The 22,064-nt window shown below is 38.1% G+C and overlaps 2 protein-coding genes and 1 long non-coding RNA gene across 4 annotated transcripts; 1 reads left to right on the top strand and 2 right to left on the bottom strand.

The window, feature by feature from the left end:
• Positions 203-9,494, top strand: LOC109719194 (cation/H(+) antiporter 19-like). The gene is made up of 2 exons (XM_020245738.1): positions 203-742; positions 6,928-9,494. Exons 1-2 carry the CDS (start codon positions 539-541, stop codon positions 9,139-9,141), a joined length of 2,418 nt encoding a protein of 805 aa, XP_020101327.1. The 5' UTR covers positions 203-538; the 3' UTR covers positions 9,142-9,494.
• On the bottom strand, positions 11,745-13,195 carry LOC109719135. The gene has a single exon (XM_020245668.1). It carries the CDS (start codon positions 12,489-12,491, stop codon positions 12,144-12,146), a length of 348 nt encoding a protein of 115 aa, XP_020101257.1. The 5' UTR covers positions 12,492-13,195; the 3' UTR covers positions 11,745-12,143.
• On the bottom strand, positions 16,671-19,353 carry LOC109719136. 2 transcript variants are annotated; one of them, XR_002218624.1, is made up of 3 exons: positions 19,284-19,345; positions 17,405-17,541; positions 16,671-17,197 (listed from the first exon to the last, which is right to left on the bottom strand). It is a non-coding gene; the product is annotated as an uncharacterized LOC109719136 (long non-coding RNA). The 2 variants fall into 2 exon arrangements; XR_002218623.1 differs by lacking the exon at positions 17,405-17,541 and having other exon boundaries at positions 19,284-19,353.

Below are 22,064 nucleotides of genomic sequence, written 5' to 3' on the forward strand. Positions count from 1 at the left end.
GAGGAAGAGAAGAGAAGAGAAAGAACACACCCAGCTCGCGAGCGCCATTGTTTCTCTCTCTCTCTCTCTCTCTCTAGATCTCTCTATTACTCACTGGTTGATCGAGTAGTGTTTAATCTGAGGGAGAGTGGTGCCCTAACCCTAGTTAATCCTCTTCCACCGAACAATATTAATTAACTAGTGTTAACTATCAACTCCTCTTTAAAGGCTCTCCAAATTTAGCGAGGTAACATGCTCGATTCCATTCCTTTCCATCCCCATCCCCATTTTATTTAGCATCTTCTCCTCCCTTCTCCTTTAAGCCCCCACCTCTCTTTCTCTCTCTCCCTCTCTCTCTCTCTCTCTCTCTCTCTCTCCGATTCATTAATGGATTGGAATCGAATCGCCATTATTAACGACGTGTTTAGTGTAACACCCGAACGGAATGAAAGATCGCGAGAAGTGTTTTCGTTCTTAACTGCAGGTATCGATCGATTTCGGAGCTGAAGAGATCGAGATCGAGATCGCACCTGCGACATCGATCGATCGATCCTAGTCGATGGCGACGACGACGACGACGGGGACGGGGATGTGTCCGGGGCCGATGAAGGCGACGTCGGAGGGGGCGTGGCAGGGGGACGACCCGCTGCACTTCGCGCTGCCGCTGATCATCCTGCAGATCTGCCTCGTCGTCGCCCTCACCCGCGCCCTCGCCTTCCTCCTCCGCCCCCTGCGCCAGCCCCGCGTCATCGCCGAGATAATCGTAAGCATTAATTTCCTAAGCACCGCCTCTTTCCCTCTTACACTCACTCTTTTATATTCTGGTTCAACTTCTCTTCTTTTTTTTTTTTTTTCAACTTTTTGGGATTTTGTGGGGGCGGGGGAGGAGAGGCCACGAGAAAGTCTACCATATCATACTTATACCGTAATATCAACGATCAGCTAATTATCTTTTTTTTTAAAAAAAATATATATAATAAAAATATTTTTTTAATAATTTTGATGATATTAATGAACTCAACAAATATGCTATGATTGATTAGAGACACCACATCAACAATATAAATGATGTAGTTTAAACATTTTCGAGCTCCGTAGGTTTAGGAACCCTGTGGTCCCGCTCTCTTGTTTCTTTTGTTTAGTTTACCTTTGTTTTTGTTTGTTGGGTTTTTCTTCTTTCTATAATCTAATTGTAGTCGCCAAACTCACCGCACCGAGCACAGTTAGTTTGATGATACGCATACGAAGTTCCAAACTTAAATTTTAAAATTTTATTTAAATAATTATGTAAATTTATAAAATATAAGGAAAAGCTAGATAGAGAAAATTACTTAGATGATTGTAAGCCACGGTTACATAAAAATCTTACAATAAGAAAGAAAAAAAAAAAATCTGACTAATTCATTAACAATCTTTCATCGGTCGTATCGTTGGAACCAACAGTTGACTAGTATTTTTTGAGTTATTCAGTTTTTTAATTTGATTCCGATAGATAAAGAAACTAGCTGTATCACAGTCCATCTGATCCAACCAGCAGGGTCAAGCCGCTTTTATTAAATGTTGTCTACGATTCCTCACCCCGAAAAATAAAAATGCTTTATCAATCTACCAGTTTTATATTTTTTAAAAAAACTTTGTCTATTACAATTACTACTATAACTCTTCCATCTAGTAAAGTAATTATCTAATATATCAATCATCCAGCTGAAATTTCCATGTAAACACGTCAGTGAAAGTCAGAACTACCACGTCTCTACATAAGGAATATACCATTCATTTTGACTTATTTACATCTTCGGATGTATTTTCAAAGCCAACTTATGAATTGAGTGACTTTTCAACTTAAATAAAACTTAATTACAATTATTATAGCAGCAATACATTATAAGCAAGCAAACCTTAATTGACCTTTCAGAGTATATTATCTTGTTCTTAATCACTCATATATATATATATATATATATATATATATATATATATATATATAGAATTATGCTACTATACTATCAATAGTACAAGCCTTTGATACTATTGAGTTTTCGACAATTGGACGAAAAAGATGTGCGGTTAGGATGATAATGGTCTCCGGTTAAATTAATAGTGGTCTCTAGGGTTGAGTGAGTGGTTGGTTTAATAGTATAATCTAACGGGTGAAATGATCAAAGAGTAGATCTAACAGTAGAAAACTCAATAGTACTAAGGGCTTGCTACTATCGATAGTATAGTAGCCGACTATATATATATATATATATATATATATATATATATATATATATATATATATAGAGTTGGACTGGGCTACTATTAGTAGCAAAATTTTATTGTTGCTATTAATTTTTTAGCCTTTAGATCAACTCTTTTCATTATTTCTAACCATTGGATTAAATACTATAACCTAGTGGGGACCACTCGACCCTAGAGGGACCACTCAACTCTAACTTACTAATATCATTCTGACCCTATAATTTGTCATCCAAGGGTTAAAAACTTGATAGCAAAAAGAGCGTTTTACTATTAATAGTATTTCAGTCTAATTCTATATATATATATATATAGAGAGAGAGAGAGAGAGAGAGAGAGAGAGAGCGCTAGGCTCCTATGTTTTCGAAAGTACGGAGGCCTTCGTGCTTGTAAGTTGTTTTCGATGATGTAACATCCGATTCAGCGATCGGTTCCGTTAGACATGATCTATGCTATTGGAACTATTTAGAAACTAAATTTCATAATTTTTTGACTTCGTTTGCCTAGTGAACGAGTAGTCTCAAAATGAACGGTTGAAAATAAAAATCTTATAAAAAATAGTGATAAAAGACTCAATTTTCAAATCGGAAGTATTATTCTTGTTCTTGATATTAAATAGAATTTTTTATTAAAGTTTCATATAATTTGGATACTTTTACACCGTTGAACTTAAAAACGTGCCACATCGGCCGTTAAAATAGTCATTTTTGAGACCCTTTGATCGCTTGGTAAATGATATCGAAAAATTATGAAATTTGGTTTCTAGATAGTTCTAATAGCGTAGATTATGCCTAACGGAGCCGATCGTCGAATCGGATTTTCTATCATCGAAAACAACTTACAAGCACGGAAGCCTCCGTACTTTCGAAAGCACGGGAGACCTACTCTCTCTCTCTTTCTCTCTCTCTCTCTCTCTATATATATATATATATACTCTCAAAAGTACCAAAAGAGTGGTGCTTTTGAGTTTTTAGCCACTGAATGGAGAGATATTGGGTTGAGATGATGGTGGTAGGTGGTGGTAGGTGCAGAAATAGTGTTTGATCCAAAGGCTATTAGTAATCAAAGGAGTAGATCCAAGGACTAGAAATTTAGAAGCACCAAGAGATTGGTGCTTATAAAAGTATTCTAGCTCAATTATATATATATATATATATATAAAGCTTTACTTCCTAAATATAACTACTCATTTCTTAGGTTGGAAATTAATATAAACATGTCTCACTATTTTAAATATTGATACAGAGAAAAATAGTTTAAATTGTGATTAAATATAATGCATGTACTCTGGCCAATTGTAGAAATTAATTTAGCAACAGCAATTCGCTTTTGATAAAGCCAAATTAATTAAAGTCTATTAATGTTGACACTATTTGATGATCTAAAAAGCATTGAGCATTCACCATTAATTAAGCATATCACATGCTTTAGATGGTCATGTCATATCTTATGTTACGCGCAGCTAATTATTATTGTGCACTAAACGCCCTTTTTATTAGTTTACTTTTTTTTTTAATTTAATGAAATCATAGGAGTAAGTTATAGGTAGCTAGGAAATGCCTAAAAAATATATATTAAAACTGATTAGTGGGACTGGGGGAGCAAAATAGCTAGGAAAACGAAATTGAATACTAATTAATTAGCTAAATCAATGAATAAAGGGTGTATATATATAGATTCTTTTCCAAGATAATTAAATCGGTGGCGTCAATTAATTTGGTTTATAAGCCACTTAATTTTCTATGTTTTCTAGGAGACAACATCAATGACTTGTTAATCAGATGAAAAGGACGCGACCTGTTTTATTACAAGATGGGAACATTTTTCTTGCTCTCATACTTTTTTAAGTCAACGAGAATCTAGAAATTTGTTGAGCGTAGTGAACGGACTAAAAAAAAAAAATCATAGATAGTCAAGATTGCCTCAGGAAATAATTAATTTATAGATCTATTTAGTGTATGATTTATAATATTTCAATAATTCTCTATTTTTTATTAAAAATAATAAAATCATTACTATTTGAATAGAATCATGTAACATTCCTAAGTAGTATGAATGTATACTATATTATCATGAATTAGAAGATATTTTTATTTTTATGAAAATCATTTAGTCTACTATTAATAATAATTTTAATTCTTTATAATCTCTGATCCCATAATCCCTCGACTAGTTTACTTTTGTGCAACTCTTTTCCTACCTTGTATTCAATCTTAATTACTTCGTCGTTACCAAGCGCCAGTCTCTCTTCTTCACTTGGAATTTAGATTGAAGGATTGGAAATACGAGAGAAGAGTCTTGGTGTCACGGACAAAATATTTTTCGCTAACTTCTCCTTTACAGTGGCCCAAATCTGCTAGCGAAACGGGTTGAAAATGGATTGAATTGGATTGTCAAGGAGACCCAAACCCAACCCGCTATGGAGAGATGAAGGGTTTTGTAACCTCTCCCATCAATGATGAAAACTCAATGATTATGAAACTCTCATGAGTTATGGGGGTGACTTTTGGGCTTATAGCTAATTATGAAGGTGAGTTAATGTGTCTCATAATGAGAGAGATGGTATGTGTCTAGGTTTCATTGTATCTAGGAACATATAAGTAGTGGAGTTTGGCTAAAGTCAAAAGACACAAGAGAGATTGTGTTTGTAGGTTGTAATTCTCATTTTCTAAGTAGTGTAGTACTTAGTTTTTTGAGAGAACCTTTGCCTCTTTCTCTTTGTCATTTTTCTTTGCATACTTAGTCGTAGGACGTGAAGGTCCGAACTAGCAATAGGGACGAAGGCTTGCCCATCTTCGAGCAGGAGGGCGGGCGCCGCACGGACTTTGCGAACAGAAACGCTAAGGCCGTGACACTTAGGCTTTATTTGGTTCAGGGTTAAATAAGAACTAGTTATTTCAAGAATATGGTTAAATTCAGGATTAAGTTTGGGTTAGAGTAATTTTGTGTTTGGTTGAGAATTAGGTTTAGTCCAGATTAAGCAAAATAGTGTTTGATTGGAGTAAGTGAAATAAGAAGGATAGTGGATAGTTATAAATAAAAAATAATAATATTGTCCCAATTATTATATTTGAATTTAAATTTTATATTTTATATTTAAAATTTCAAATTTAAATAGATAACTTTTAAAATTAAAAAATTCAAAATTAAAAACTATATTTTTAAATCTCAAATTTAAAAATTTAAAGTTATAAATTTTAAATCAAATCTAACAAATATAAAATTTCACATATAAAATACCAAATTTAAAATTTAAATAATTAAAAATAACAATTTAAAATTGAAAATTAAAAATTTAAGAATATAAATATATATTTTAAAATTACAAATTATAAATTTTTAAAATTTCAAATATAAAATATTAAATTTAAAATTTAAATAATTAAAAATAACAATTTAAAATTTAAAATTTAAAATTTAAGAATGTAAACATATATTTAAGATTACAAATTATAATTTTTAAAATTTAAATAATTAAAAATATAAATTTAAAATTAAAAATTTTAAACAATAAATATTAATATAAATATTGCAAATTATACATTTTTTAAAATTTCTAATATAAATGTCAAATTTAAAATTTAAACAATTTAAAATAATTTTAAATTCTCAATGTTAAGAATATTAATATATATTTTAATATTACAAATTATAATTTTTAAATTTTAAATTTTTAAATTTAAAAATTAAAAGGAAAATTATAAATTTATATTTAAAATTTAAATTGGGGTGGATTAACTTATTAACTTTAATCCCACCCCAATTCTAGGAAGAGTGGGGTTTATTCCGGAAATAACAGTTAAGGGTGGGTTAACAACCCACCCCCAAAAGTTTCCGTTTGGAGATAAAAGGGGTGTTAACCCCATAACTCCTTTTATTTCCGAACCAAACGCTAGCTTAAGGTACACAGATATATACTTAAGCACGGAATGCGCGAAATTATTTCTCATAGATAGTGGGTTAGATATGATTTTTAATTAAACTAATAATACGAGGTTGTTTTCGTGTTTATGGGACCCACAAAAACGTTAATCAACCGCTGGTCACTCTACACACCAACGAAAATGGGATAATAAACCACTTATTAATGTACTAATAAAGCGCAAACATATATATATATATATAATATATATTATATATATTATAATTATATATATATATATATATATATATATATATATATATATAATCATACTATTTAATTAGAAGCGTCAACTGATCACTTCACAAATTAAGAAAATCACTTAAACTAGTCGGATTTTGTCGCTAGTGCTTTTCTGGCCAATCGCGCAGCCCAATCCGGCGTTAAACTTTGCTTAGTCTCTAATGATCAGGGCATTAAAGAAACTAATATAAGGTTATGCCACACCATTAAAGAGGAATTATATTCCGTTTTAGAAGAGACCTGTCCCTGGTAAACCCTGTACAATATAATTAGCATTCCTTAGGCTAATGCACATGATAATGCACATGATGGTTAGTAAAGAGCTTAATAATATTAAAACTACCTGTTATTGAGATGCCCCAGTTGAGCGTCGTTCTTCTAAAATGAGAGCGCAACTTGGTTGAGAAGCTTCGTTAACTAACTATTTTAAGCAAGAAAAAGTTGATCTTTGGATGGATTAGTTGTAAGATTACGGTCAAAAGTTGAAAGTAAATTTAGTGCAAATCGGAACGAAACAAAAAAAATTCACTTGGGATGTGCAGGGCGGCATACTGCTGGGGCCGTCGGCGCTGGGGCGGAGCAGCAGGTTCATGAACGCCGTGTTTCCGAAGCAGAGCCTGACGGTGCTGGACACGGTGGCGAACATCGGCCTCCTCTTCTTCCTCTTCCTGGTGGGCCTGGAGCTGGACCTGCGCGCCATCCGCCGCACGGGGAGGAGCGCCGTCGCCATCGCCATCGCGGGCATCTCCCTCCCCTTCGTGCTCGGCATCGGCACCTCCGTCGTCCTCCGCGCCACCGTCGTGAAAGGCACACGCCAGGGCCCGTTCCTCGTCTTCATGGGCGTCGCCCTCTCCATCACCGCGTTCCCCGTGCTCGCACGCATCCTCGCGGAGCTGAAGCTCCTCACCACCGACCTCGGCCGCATGGCCATGTCCGCGGCCGCAGTCAACGACATAGCGGCGTGGATCCTGCTGGCGCTGGCGGTCGCCCTCTCCGGCTCCGGCTCCCCGCTCATCGCCCTCTGGGTGCTGCTCTCCGCCGCCGCCTTCATCGCAGTCCTTGCCCTCGTCCTCCGGCCACTCCTGGCCTGGATGGCCCGGCGCTCCCCCGACGGCGAGCCCGTGAAGGAGTCCTACATCTGCGCCACCCTCGTCGCCGTCCTTGCCGCCGGGTTCGTCACGGATGCCATCGGCATCCACGCGCTATTCGGCGCCTTCGTGGTCGGCATCCTTGTTCCCAAGGACGGGCCCTTCGCCGGGGTGCTCATCGAGAAGGTGGAGGACCTAGTCTCGGGGCTCTTCCTCCCGCTCTACTTCGTGTCCAGCGGGCTCAAGACCAACGTGGCCACCATCAGCGGCGCCCGGTCCTGGGGCCTGCTGGTGCTCGTCATCGCCAACGCCTGCCTCGGCAAGATCGTTGGCACCATTGCTGTCGCCCTGCTGACGCGCGTGCCCCCGCGCGAGGCCCTCGCCCTCGGCTTCCTGATGAACACCAAGGGACTCGTGGAGCTCATCGTGCTCAACATTGGCCGCGACCGCAAGGTGCTCAACGACGAGTCCTTCGCCATCCTCGTGCTCATGGCGCTCTTCACCACCTTCGTCACCACCCCAGCCGTCATGGCCGTGTACAAGCCCGCCCGCCTGGCCGCGCCCTACAAGCACCGCACGTTCGAGGGGGCCGACGCCTCTGCCGCCGACGCCGAGCTGCGCGTGCTCGCCTGCTTCCATGCCAGCCGCAGCATCCCCACGCTAATCAACCTCATCGAGACCTCGCGCGGCACCAGCAGCCGCCGCCGCCGCCGCCTCATCGTCTACGCCCTGCACCTCGTCGAGCTCTCCGAGCGCCCCTCCTCCATCCTCATGGTACAGCGCGCGCGCCGCAACGGCATGCCCTTCTCGAACAGGCGCTACGAGGACACCAGCAGCGGCAATAATAGAATTGGGGGTGGAGATGAAGTGGTGCAGGTGGCGTTCGAGGCGTACCGGCAGCTGAGCTCGGTGGTGGTGCGGCCGATGACGGCCGTGTCCGATCTCGACACCATCCACGAGGACATCGTCGCCAGCGCCCACCGCAAGCGCGCGGCGCTCATCGTGCTCCCCTTCCACAAGACCCTCCGGGTCGACGGCTCGCTCGAGTCGCTCGGACATGCCTACCACGAGATCAACCGCCGTGTTCTCCGCCGCGCCCCCTGCTCTGTTGCCATCCTCGTCGACCGCGGCCTAGGCGGCGCCGCCCAGGTCTCCTCGAGCGACGTCTCCTACACCGTCGCCACACTCTTCTTCGGCGGGCCGGACGACCGCGAAGCCCTCGCCTACACCTCCCGCATGGCCGAGCACCCCGGCATCGCCATCGCTGTCATCCGCTTCCTTAATCCTGCTGTCACAGCGGATGCCGACGAAGACCGCCAAGCCCTCGAGGCATTCAGGGCCAAGGCCGCGGCCGACGGGTCGGTGCGGTACGAGGAGAGGGAAGCGCAGGGGAGTTGGGAGGTGGCGGCGGCGATCAAGGAGTTGGGGAGGGGGTGCAACCTCTTCCTGGTGGGGCGGTCGCCGCCAACGGAGGCTTTGCTGGAGAAGACGGACTGCCCGGAGCTGGGGCCGGTTGGGAGCTACCTGGCGTCGTCCGAATTCTCGTCAACGGCATCAGTGTTGGTGATCCATCGGTACGATGCCAGCGGCGACACCACGAAGCCGACGGTGGAGGAGGGGACGGAGGAGGGATCAGCGGACGATTCGGCGGTGGTGCCAGTGCGCTAGCCCGCGTTGGAGGGGACGATAGTAGAAGAGTACTAGCCTCAACAAGGCTACGATGCATGCATGCATGCATGGCGACCCAGAGAGAGAGCGAGAGCACCATGCATGCATTGCAGTTGCACTAGTTAATTCTTAGAATCGTCGTACGTTACCCCACGGGTGAAGTGTGGGACCTAGCTACATATATGACTATATGAGTAGCTTTCGATCGTTTAGAGGTTGGAGAGATTGAGAGATAGTGCTAGTTAATAAAGAATGTTGTGCATAATAGGAGTAATGGTGTTCCCATAACTGAATAACATTTGCGTGTAGATGCTGAGCCAAATCATAATAGAAATTAGTAGCCATTATGTTTATATATGTATTTTAAATAAATACAACAACAAAAAAACACTCACAAACTTTTCTTTGAGAAAAAAAAGAGAGGCAATAACAAACTAACAATCAATGTGGCAATTATTTTTCAGACATAGAAACGAAATGAATCATAAATGGAAAGACCTATTCACAAAATTCAGAGCATTTATTATTCAGGGCCCAGGCCAAGGCTCACAACTCCAATTGGGCCAGAGAAAAGTTCACTTCTTCACAGATTAATTTAAGCTATATATCCAGAGGCCACATAAATAAAGGGCCAGTGTGATGATGGGGGCATCATACACTAGGAAATTGCAGCTCTCCTTTTAAGCAATATAATATATATATATATATATATATATATATATATATATATATATATAGGCTTAGGTGCTTTTAAATTGCTAAATCTCTAAAACAGTGACATAATTTTTGTCCTACATAACGGACCATTTCTAGTGCAAGTGAAAGCTTGGTGGTTGGTATTCCAGTTTTTAAGTTCTTAAGTTCGAATCAACTAGCATTCGAACTTTTTTTTTTTTTTCTCAAAAAAAAAGTTCGAATGCTAGTTGATTCACATTTTCAGATAAATTTATTTCTAAAAAAAATAAACAAAACAGATAGCATGTTATCTATTTTTCTTAAAAAAAATGTCTTTTGGAAATTTCTATAACTCGAGCATGTAACGTTACCTAAATTGTTTGTTTCAAGTTAGGAAATCATCTACTTTCATGAAAATCCATCAAGATGCAAATGCATCAAAAGAAAAAAAAAAACTAAAAAAAAAGAAGAAGAGAGAGGAAAGAGCAATGCATACAACTTAAAATAAAAAATAAAAAACAAACAGACCAAGTCGTACAGTGTTTAGAACTTAGTTTATAATTCATTGTGTTTCGAACTAATGAACATTACCACATATCAAAGATAAATACCTTCTTGCTGTTCTTATCTTTACCGCAGTTCATTCCAGTGTCCCCTCCTGCATTTCTTTTGCTGCGCTCTTGATTTCAATTAGCATTTTATCTTTTCATTAATTGGCTAAAAGTAGGCTGATTCATCGGTTACCCTAAAAAAGATCACTCGGATAAGCTCAAGCGTCTTGGTAAAAGAAAATGGGCCTTTCATCATGATGTGGTACTCTCATGTCCCACACTCTAAATTCTCGCGAGCATTGTAAAGGTCATTTCGCTACTACACATTTCTTTTCTCTTTCTTTTTACCCTTTAGATTCGCTCCACGACTTCTTAGTTCAACTCAAACTCCACTGCTCGCTCTTACTTCTTGAAGTAGAGAAGCTGTTTAAGAAATTTGGCAAAATAGGCTCTCGACACCAGAAACCCCCTAGGAAGGAAAAGACAAACAGACGACAAAAGAAGGCACGGACCACACATCATTGCCCGAATGCAAAGAAGACATCAAGCTATAAATCTCGCGAGAAAAAGAACGAAATCAGCCCAGGGTGTGTATCTGAGCATGTGCCGATGTCTCCCACCACCTTAACGAATGCCCATTCCGCCATTCATTCACTCATCCCTCAAATGCGAAATTAAACACCCCCCTGCTTCATTTTTGCACCTTTCCCAAATGTAGGCCTTCACACAGACCATCCCCTGTTCCTGCCCATAAGAATTCAGAGAAGCCCAAACTAGCTCACTGAGTGAATGATGCTAAGCGCTAGCGAGACAACAAAGAGACGTCTATATCTATATCGTGCCGGAGACAAGCATACAAGAAGAGAGTGCGTATGACGCAGTCTGAAAACGGCATGACTACTTTTATTTCGCTGCAAAGGGGAGCGTGAGAAACCACTTTTTCAAATCAATTTTTAAGGTAACATGTAATATCTATTATGAATCAGATAAAACTGCAGATTGAATGTCGCGAACATTGAATGAGGGTCTCTGTACGCAGTAGAAACTGGAATGGGCCAACGGAACGGGAATGTACTGCAGGCTACATAAGAACCGGAATTTGCAAGCAATTTTTTCAGCCTAGCGCCGCATTTACACTTACTGTTAAAAGACAATAAGAATATGGACCACTCAGCGTCTGATTTTTATAGTTCGATATTTTGATAATTACTTTATGTAGCTCAATCAACACATTAAAACAAAAGGCAAGGTGATATCTGGGATCATTCTCCGCCTTTGTTATAGTAGCTACATAAATACAGAACATGCCGAACAGAGAAAGGTTAAAATTAGTGAAGAACAATCACCAAACCCTAAAGCGGAATTTTACAGGCCGTCTAGAAGAAAAACAACTTTTTTTTTCCCCACAAAGATGAAGAAATAGTTAAACTCTGGAAGAGCACAAGTACATGATTATCACAATTGAATCACAGAGGAACCAGTAATTTTGAGTCATCCAGTTTCCTACAATCACACAATACCTTCCCATAACCAAAAAACTACGAGTCATAGGGTAAGAAGGTAGCTGCAGCAGCGCACGAGGATGACAGGAGAGAGGAGTTTATGCAATAAGTAACATCCTAGCCCACTAGTACTAATAATTTGCTAAGTCTAAATCGCTAATCTAAATGCTTGGATATAGTTATTATTACCGGAGCTCTCGGTTCTTATATTTTCATGCACAATTTCTTTTCAATTCGATGTAGGACTACTTTGCTAGTCGGCCGAGTGGTGCGGCTAGCAGAACCAGTTCGGGGCGGCGGAGGCGGCGGCGGTGGGCGGGCGGCGGTGGACGACGAGGCGGTGGAAGCGCGCGCCGCGGCGGGGGCGGGGGAAGGAGCGGAGGAGGCGCGGGAGGCAGCGGAGGCGAGCCCAGACGAGGCGGCGGGCGCGGACGAGGGCGCGGCGGGCGCGGCCGGCGAGGGTGGTGGGGTGGCGGGAGAAGTGGTAGCTGCGTAGGAAGAGCTGCCGCCGCTCCGTCTGCCGCTCCCACCGCGCCACCTGCTCCGTCGACAACAGCAGCTCCATCATCGTCGTCATCTTGCTCATCTCAACCCCCCCACAAGCAGCAGCAGCAGCAGCCATGTTCTATAGACTCTCTTCCTCTCTCTCTCTCTCTCTCTCTCTCTCTCTCTCTCTCGTTATTATTGAAAATATATTAGAGGGGAGGGGGATGGAGAGTACGTACTAGTGATAACAATAATGATAATAATAATGATAGCAATAATGATGGAGAATAATAATGATAATAATAGTGATGGGTCGTTAAGAGAGAGTAAGGAGAGGAAGAGGAAGAGAGGAGATGGTAAGAGGGTGAGGGTGAATGAATCCGTAACGCTTTCTTTAATCCAATTAAAATGAATTAAGATAGAGAAAGAGGGAGGATGTATGGAATGGAAGAGAGGAAAGGGAAAGGCAGGTGTGTTGTGTATGAAATCAAAGAAATCAAAAGGGTTGGATCGTGTTGGGAGGAATGATTTGTTTCTGGGGTAAAGAGAAAGGATGAGAGAGAACTTGAATAAGAGATCCAGTGAGGAAGGGCGTGTTAATGTGTATTTATTTATTTATTTGTCACTCAATTAGAAGGGACTGCCCTAAATGTATGGTGACCTCCTCCACTAGAGACCACTCTGAAAAAGGCTCTTCAACTTTTCTTTAAAAAAAATTTGATTCGTACAATCGCATAATTTTAGTAAAAACATTTAGAGATTTTATCAAATTTATTAATAATTTGGCCAAATTTGTCGTCACTTTAAGAATATTTTACATAATAAAACAAAGTCAGTCAACGGTCAATGACTAATAAAATCATTAAATTTAACCAAGCCAAATAAATACACTAACTTATATACTTGCAAACAAATTCTATAACGTCTTATAAATCTGCCTATATGGCCGTATTTAATCAGAAAAAAGATGTCAATTACGTGATGATTCTTATAATTTATCAGACAAAATATAACATAACAATATACATAAATATACCGACTGTTCCTAACGTAAGTGGCAAAGAACTTAGTGATTAGTATCCGAGATTTTAAATTCGAATCATAGTTGATTCATATTTTCAGTTAAGTTTGTTTCTAAAAAAAATAAATAAAATAGATAATATATTACCTTGTTTTCAAAAATAACAAAACATCGTACATGAATATGTAACATATCTTTAGAGTGGATTTGGTTGTGGGCGGCCTCTGATGTGTGTGCGATAAAGACAGATTATTACCGGCCATGGCGTCTGCAGCCTACTCGCACATTTATCACCTTCCATCTGGATTAACAGAAGAGAGCAGCCTGTCTACGTGCCTCCCTGCCTTCTGACCGACTTACTACTTTTTATCTGAGAAGGACGGACGGCCGAGATGGGATTCCGTCTCATCATGGCCCCTTCCTCACATGGACTTTCTGTGATTCCCCTCCTTTTTCACTTTCCCCTTTCATTTTCTTTCTTCTTTATTGTTTTTCTCTTATACAACTAATGTACTTCTACTTTTATATCTTTCTTTTTTACCTTTCTTTGAATAAACTGCCACTACCCATAGAATTAAGTTAGAATACTTTTAAAAACACCAATCTTTGGTTCCTCTAAATTTCTAATCTTTTGATCCACTTCTTGATTACTAATAACCTTTAAATCAAACATTATTCTCAAGCACTGCCCCTTAGTGCTTTTGGGAGTATTTTAGCTCAACTCCTACACATATATTCAAAATATTAATTCTTAAGTCCTGTTTGAATGGATGATTATTTTATTCAATATATTTTCTTAATTTACTTAAAAATATTCGAATTTCAAGTTATTTTTTTAAAATAAGATATTGTTACTCTATCAAATCAGAAATAGCAAATTTTTTGAAGGAACAAAAAATCAATGTTCTTATTTACAATCAATCATAACAAAAATTTTCATATGAAATAAATTATCCTCGAATAATTTATTCTAATATTTGATCAGGACCTGATTTATTATTGACAAAGGGACTAAGTAATTTCATAGCTTTTAATTAGTTGATGTGCTGACTAACATGCCACATAGATCTCTAGAAACTAAATCATTTCTTTCAATGGGAGAAATAATTAAATACTCCCAAAATGGTGCTTGTACATAAGATTAATATATTAGTAAATCTATATAATGTTCTGGAATAAGTGTACGAATCAATTAATATTCTTTATATTATTATATACGCGAGTATATAACAGAGCTGTAACAATTTACAGCTATTGTGGCTCCTTTTTTTCAACAACAAATGGGGTTTTGTCGCCTTTTCCATTCATTAATATATGACTGAGTTTGTTATTAGGTTGGTTTTTTCTCCCCCCCTTTTTTTTTTGTTCTCTCTCTACACGTCTCTCACTCATTTATTCTCCCTACCCTTTCTTTGCCCTAGCAATGGTGTTGATTGATGGTTGGTGCGATCATATATATATATATATATATATATATATATATGGCTGGGACTACTATACTCTTATAAGTATAGACTTCCTTGTACTCATAAATTTTTAACCCTTGATTGATGGGATGTGTGGTTAGAATGATGGTGGTCCCTATTTAGAATGATAGTAGTCCTCTAGGATTGAGCGGGAAGTTGGTTGAATAGTATGATCTAACAGATAGAAATGTTCAATAGAATAAATTTAAGGGCCGAAAACTTATGAGTATAAGGAAATTATCAAGTTTGATAGGTAGTTAGAATGAGAGAGGGAGGAGATATTGGGGAGAATTTGGATGTCTCAATTTCTCTTCTCCTTGAATTTCTCTCTAATATCTCCTCTCTCTCTCATTCTAACCACCCATCAAACTTGATGTGTGGTTAGAAAGTTAGAAGCACAAGAACTATTGTGCTCCTAGTGGTGCTTTTGAATTATTAGCCATTGGATAAAGAAATGTAGGGTTAAGATGATGGTGGTAGGTGGTGATAAATGGAATAGTGTTTGATCCAAAGACTATTCCAAGGGCTAGAAATTTAGAAGCACCAAGGGCTTGGTGTTTCTAAAAATATTCTGTCTCAATTCTATATATATATATATATATATATATAAAAGAACCGTACACTCTATGGTTCAGCTACTCCCAAGCTGGATAAGACTCTACGGCACAATTACTTATCCTCGGCCAACTCTAATCATCTTCCACTTTACGTTACAAATCCAATGGTACATTAATTATTCATCACTCATAAGAAACAAACAAAATAATTCTGCATCAATATTTATCATGTCCTTATCCTCAAAAATGAAAAATAAAAACTAATATTTATCATATTCTCGACCCACTTGCTATCTTCTTGGATAACCTAAGAAGGCTATCTTCTTGGATAACCTAAGAAGGAAGAGAAAGAATACATAGAGAAGACGAGAAGAAAATAAGAGTTATTTTCCTCCTCTTATGTTGCTGCAAAAGCAGAGCAACTTTAACATGCCCCCAACATTTATTTCTCTAGCAAAACTAAAAGCACTTTCTAGTTTTTCTAAAACTCACGACTCTATTTTGCTTTCTGTTACAGCAAAAGTTTAATATATTTTCCGTTATCAAACGTCGAAATAGAAGTAGCTACCTGCTGATAATCATCAAAGCAAAGGTATACCTAGTACAGCAAACACATATCATCCATGTAAGTGATGATGAGATCCGAGATCAAATCCTGCTACAAGCGGGAAGTGTAGGTGAGTGTAGGTGCATGCGGTCCGCAGACATTCCACCCACCCCCCAAAAAAGAAAAAAAAAAATCTACATAGCTTTTGTATCTTATTCAACAATTAACATAGTCAAAGCCTGATAGTCTCAATATGATGTAAGCTGCTAACAGAAATTTCATTTGTTTAACAGTTGAAAGGAGATTTAAGATATGATAAAAATGACCTCTTTTCGTATAAAAGAAGTCGCCTTCTTTTTGCAAAACAATTCGAAAGAGCTATGGATTCTTTTGCAAATATTTGCTCTTCGTTGCGTGAGAAACATAAATGACATGTTAAAGTGATATAGAAGTCCTGTTTTTATGAAGGATCACAAATTTTAAAGCCTTTTTTTTGGAAGGGGGGGGGGGGGTGTTTGGGAGTGGCATGGGGTACAAGGTCAAGAAAACAACTCAAAATAACAGATAGTAGACCCTATCTCTCGCAATTATTTGTAATTATCTTAAGGTCCCTAAACTCCAAAGTCCTAAATTACCGTTGTAAACCATGGTCAAACATAAAATCAGCTTGATGACAACAAAGTTTAATAAATCACAATCGACGAATTATTGAAGAAAAGACCCAATCGGTAACTAGGCTTATCAGCCACTTCTTTACGCAATTAGGAACAAAATTCAGAAACCAAGGCAACTATAAGTAATATAATAAATAAAGCATGTTGACTTGTACGGTAGTTTTCACCAAAGCCGACACGCGAATTGCTATCATTTGTACTTAAAAACTCAGGAAGAAACATAGTTTGTTAATATTGAAGAGAGTTGATCAATGTAAAAGAGACTTGAGGGCGAGAAAACAGGTGGAAGGTGAGACAAAATCTGGCCATCTATCCAAAAACAAGCTCACAACAACCACCAACCTTTCAACTTTGTCCCAGCAAGTTAAGCATGCTTCAAACACAAGCATCAAATAAACTAATAGCCCATTTAGTCTACTCAACTCGTTACTTATTTCCTAATGTACTTGTTGTAAGGTCAAATGGAGCACGTGTGTAGCTTCTCAAATGTAAAGTCCCAGTACGAAGCATACCTGGTGTGTGATTCAAGAATAGCAGGCTCTCAAACTTGCTTGTCAACCCTCTCGTTTCTGAAAGCCTGGAAACAGAAATAAAAGAGGGTCAAACTATCAAATTAATAGAAGAATAACTGTTAAGGTACCTCAAGTAACTACTTATCCCTAAAAGAAGAAAAGAACAGCTATGCATTTTTCTTTTTATTCTTTTCCTCGGCCAATTGAAGGAATCAATGAAAAAAGAGGGTAGTGCCTTGCACACCAAGGAGAACACCCCCCGAGTAACTCACTCAGCTTGAATCCTAGCATTCAGGTGTAAATTACACCATTTGTATCCCGAAGTTTCACTTAAGTTACTGTTCATTGGGTCGTCGAATTTCGATTTCTGCTTTAATCAAGTCACTTCGCCAAATTTATAGTAATTTTCCTAGCAAAGGGAAGACACGAAAGATGATTCAGCAACCACTTACTACTAGGAGAATATTTTAAGTTCTGTGACCTAAATGAAACTTGATGAGAAGTTCAATGACTAACAATGCAATTTACCCAAGCATTCAGCTTGAATGAACTAAAATATTAACTAAAGAATAGAAAAGTGCAACTAAGTTTCACTTTCAACCATGTGTCAAAATGTTCTTTTATATAAATTTGTGATCATCCGTAGTCGAATTATGCTCACAAACATGCCTGAATATGGTCTGAAAAATAGGGAGATGAGAACAATCAAATGCAGGCTACAGCCTTGTTCAAATAGCTTTAAATTTTTCAGCAAATAGTTTAATATCTAATCTATCGCAAGCAAGAAATATCTCACTAAAATGATGAAATATTAGGGGAAAGAGATTAAAAAAAATTGCCATTGTGTCGTTATAGCGGAAATTTTACTATCATGCAGATAAAACTTTTAACTGATCACAGCTCCTCATTCTAGTTGAAATAAATAGCCAGAATTTAAAGAAGTCAAGAAACTAGAAACTCATAAAAGGTTTTACTAACACAGCATCCATAGTAAGGGAATGAACAACATGTACAAGTAAAAAGCAGAAGCTGCAGAACAAAGTAAATACTCGATGTACGGAAAACTTAACATTCGGTAGATTTTACTACAAAATTACAATTCCGCAAGTTCAAATGTTGTATTTAACATTATATATTATGTAAATTTTTATATCAGCTACTCAGTTAGCAAATAAGATACTGTAGAATCATAAAGGCTTTCGAAGGACATACCAAGTGCAAAGTATGTTACATATGATGCAATATACTATCCATAAACATTTAAAAAACAATAATTCAGTAATTAGAACTGAGCTCAATACAGAGCAATGCAAGAACGGCCCATGAATCGTTCACATTTCACGTACCATTCAGCACAAGACTTACTTGACCCCTTAGTGAAAACAAAAGAGGTTTATTAGTGCAAAATTTAGGCCTCGTGCTACTTCGTAAACCGAAGCTACTCGATGGTATGTTACAGTTTCTCTATGGTCTCCTACACTAATTCATCCATCGCTCCTGCTGATTGGAAGCCACACTTATAAAGAGCTTATTTATGCTAAGTATGTAAGCAGTAGCTTAGCCGGTAATTTCCGGTCAGATATTGAATCTGACCCAGTAACTGAGATTAATCGAACAGTAACTAAACAAAAAAGTACCATAGAACTACTCATGCCATGTGGGTGTGGCCTCATTGATTGGTTGATTACTTGATTATGCCCAATGAACACATACTTATAAGCCTTAATGGTCCTGATTCCTACCTAAAATATGGAATGATACTAAGATTATATGACTTGATATTCATGGATGCATCATAGCAAATATGATCATTAACCCAACCTAATTAATCGTCCCACAAAATAAACACCTAAAAGCATCCTCACTATGTGTTCCATGAACATGTAAATCAAAGCATCAACCCACTGGATAGAACAGGAGTTTTTATCTCAGCGAAAAGGGCATGAACGGAGAACATATATAGCGAAAACATATAGAATACTCTGAAATTTTAGCAAAACCATGATCCTACTTGTCTCGTGTCAACAAATAAACCCAAAAAAAAATGGCAAAAAAAAAAAAAAAAAAAAGATGGGAGTAAAACCACAGCAAACAGCAAATTAGGGTTTACGAGCGACATTAATGGAGGTTGGGAAGGGAAGGAACGCGTACGTGCAATGCGACGACGCCGGAGCCGCGATCGTCCATCTACGATCGGCGACGTTGCACGCGACGTCGACGGTGCCGTAAAGTACAAAAATGGGGGCTTCGTTTTGGGCTCGGTGGGTTTTGGGCCTGGTTAGGCCCAATGGGCGGTTTTTTACATTGGCTCCCCTTGTTTGGGCTTGATGGGCCTGTAAGACTCTAGGTTTCTCTGCTCTTCTTTCTTATCTCTTTTCCTCTGCCCACTGAAAGCTCGTCAGGGAACTGTTTGTTTCACTGAAAGTGGAGGGGATGAAGTGGTTTATGGTCTTAACTGCTCGCATATATTGTTTGTCCACCGTAACTTCACTTTTGATCAAAACTCAAACTTTTCAAAATATCGTAATTGACTTTAGCTGCTGCGAAAAGAAGTGAGGAAAAAAAATTATAAATATATTTACTCATTTCTCGCACCTCCCAGCTTCCACGTCATTTGCTTCTTGCCAAATAAACATTAAAAGTAAAAAAAACATTCAGTTCTACAGCTATACAAACAAACAGGAGAAGAAAAATAATTTTCACCTGAAGTCTACTTCAACATAAATTTTATTTTCGGTGAAACAAACAGGTAGCGGGTGCAGCGTCTTAATCCTGCTATTCATTATCGATAGAATCTCCAAAAAAATCCTTACACATGAAACAATCTTATCGCTGAATCATTTCATGCGTAAGAAAATTCCGTGTAAACATGAGATAAAGAGTAAAAATCAATAATGCTATCCCTAATAGAACTTAATCCTTTCTTTTCGTCTGCTCTGAAGAGTAAATAAAATAAAGCACGAGATAAAATGGTTGTTTTTTTTTTTGGAAAAACTTCAAAAACCCCCCCTGTGGTTTCATGCGTTCTCACTTTACTACCCTGTGGTTTAAAACGTATCAATTTGCCCCCCTGTGGTTTCGTTTTTATCTTTTCAGAAGCTTTTTCGTTAATATTTCGTTAAATTATATACAAAAAACTTCAGATAACCATCTATGTTTATCGAATATTCACTTTAGTATCCTTTAATTTTAATTTTGTCACTGATTTAAAAAATAATAATAATAATAAAATTGATAACAAAAAGAGAAAAATGAAACCACAGGAGGGCAAATTGATACGTTTTAAACCACATGGTATGAAAGTGAGAATGCATGAAACCACAGGGGGGGTTTTTGAAGTTTTCCTTTTTTTTTTTTTTGGATAGTGTGTGAGGCTCTAGTTTGTGTAGATTTTTTTGTGATAATACATTTTCATCTAAGATTATACTTTTATTTATTTTGGAAATTAGCATAAAGACCAAAGTTGCACAAGGAAGCGCCCAAATCCTAGTAGTTGGTGGTTCAAAGTTTGACCACACGTGTTTACAATGTATGCTTGTAGGGTCCCCAGGACGACGACGACGACTCGCTCTCCACCTACAAGCAAAATTGACGGTTGAGGATGGTGCCATTATGTCACTGTAACAATCCCAATACAAGTTACCTTGATGACCAGAGTTTGATGTCCAAATCCACAAAAGTTAAAAGCACTATATTAGGCAAAATTAAGTATCCCTTTGCTATTCTAAGTACTTTTAGAAGAACCTGCTGTTTAAAATAATAGTAAAATGCATGCTTTAAAATTTAAGTTAATTGGCAAGAAATGATTTTTTTTTTTTTCTCGAGTCCATCCATAGGTTCCTATTTAGAACACCTAATATATATACAATATTTTTTGTTGGCATTCGGTTAAACTAAATCGGATATGTCCATGATCGGGCTCGATCCGATAATTATTATGTTGTCTAATTCGATTAGCATTAATCTCGCTTTTAAATTAAAAAGCTAATTAGAGATAAATTCTAACTATATTAGTATAACAATTATAAACCGATTTGGCCTTATCTCTAACATATTTATTAGGACTTTGGAATCCCTTATAAATATATGGGCTATCTCTCACAAGAGAGATAACAAGAAAACCAAGAGAAAGGTAGAAACTAGAGAGTCTTGAACGATGGATTGGAGATCGTGCTCGTTTGTAATTTGATCTGCCGTGAGTTTGGAGTGATAGAAAATCTTCGTAGACGATCCGAGAACACGTGAATCAACCTCTACGATCCAGACTCATCGCGTTCTTGTGCGAATCACTTCCGCAAGAAAATACGAACGAACACTTTCACTGTATTCTACACTTTTGATACCCAAAAAGCTAAGACCACGAGTTTTTTTTTTTATTTTCTTTCTAAAAGCATAAGTGAGAATCAAATTTCAAACTTTAAGATGAGCAATCTGAATGACAAATCAGAGGGTTAGGTAAATGGTTGTTGAGAAAGAAATAAATGTAGATTAGGAATTATGTATAGAATCACTTTAGGTCGATTTCCTTTCACATAAATGCAGCAGCAATTGGATGACTAGTAGCCTTATATTGAAGGACAGCAGGTCCTCTCCATGAACAAAGTTCAAATAAATTGTCCACAAATTAATTATTTGCTTTTGTGACTTAGATATAAATATACAGTAAATGTGCAAAAGATTTTCAGAAAAAAAAAAAAAAACCAAAAACCAGCACTCGCACCAACTATAAAAACAGTACAAAATACCGATTTTTGTATGAATTTCCTATAACTGTATGTATATGCTTGTTTTTCTGAATGGTAGTTGATATTAGGTGAAGGTAAATTGCGTCTAATTAAGATTCTAGTGCATGTAGATCGAAACAGAAATGACAAATTAACTGGTACTTTTGATACCAAACATGAGTATATATATATATATATATATATATAC

The sequence above is a fragment of the Ananas comosus genome, linkage group 13 (assembly GCF_001540865.1).
Source record: "Ananas comosus cultivar F153 linkage group 13, ASM154086v1, whole genome shotgun sequence".
Taxonomy (NCBI): domain Eukaryota; kingdom Viridiplantae; phylum Streptophyta; class Magnoliopsida; order Poales; family Bromeliaceae; genus Ananas; species Ananas comosus.

What these genes read in the sequence shown, in the direction of transcription:
- LOC109719194 (XM_020245738.1), top strand. Translation starts at nt 539, where the DNA reads ATGGCGACGACGACGACGACGGGGACGGGGATGTGTCCGGGGCCGATG. An exon ending in GCGTCATCGCCGAGATAATC is followed by an intron (nt 743 to 6,927) that starts GTAAGCATTAAT and finishes TGGGATGTGCAG; the next exon opens with GGCGGCATACTGCTGGGGCC.
- LOC109719135 (XM_020245668.1), bottom strand. Translation starts at nt 12,491, where the DNA reads ATGGCTGCTGCTGCTGCTGCTTGTGGGGGGGTTGAGATGAGCAAGATG.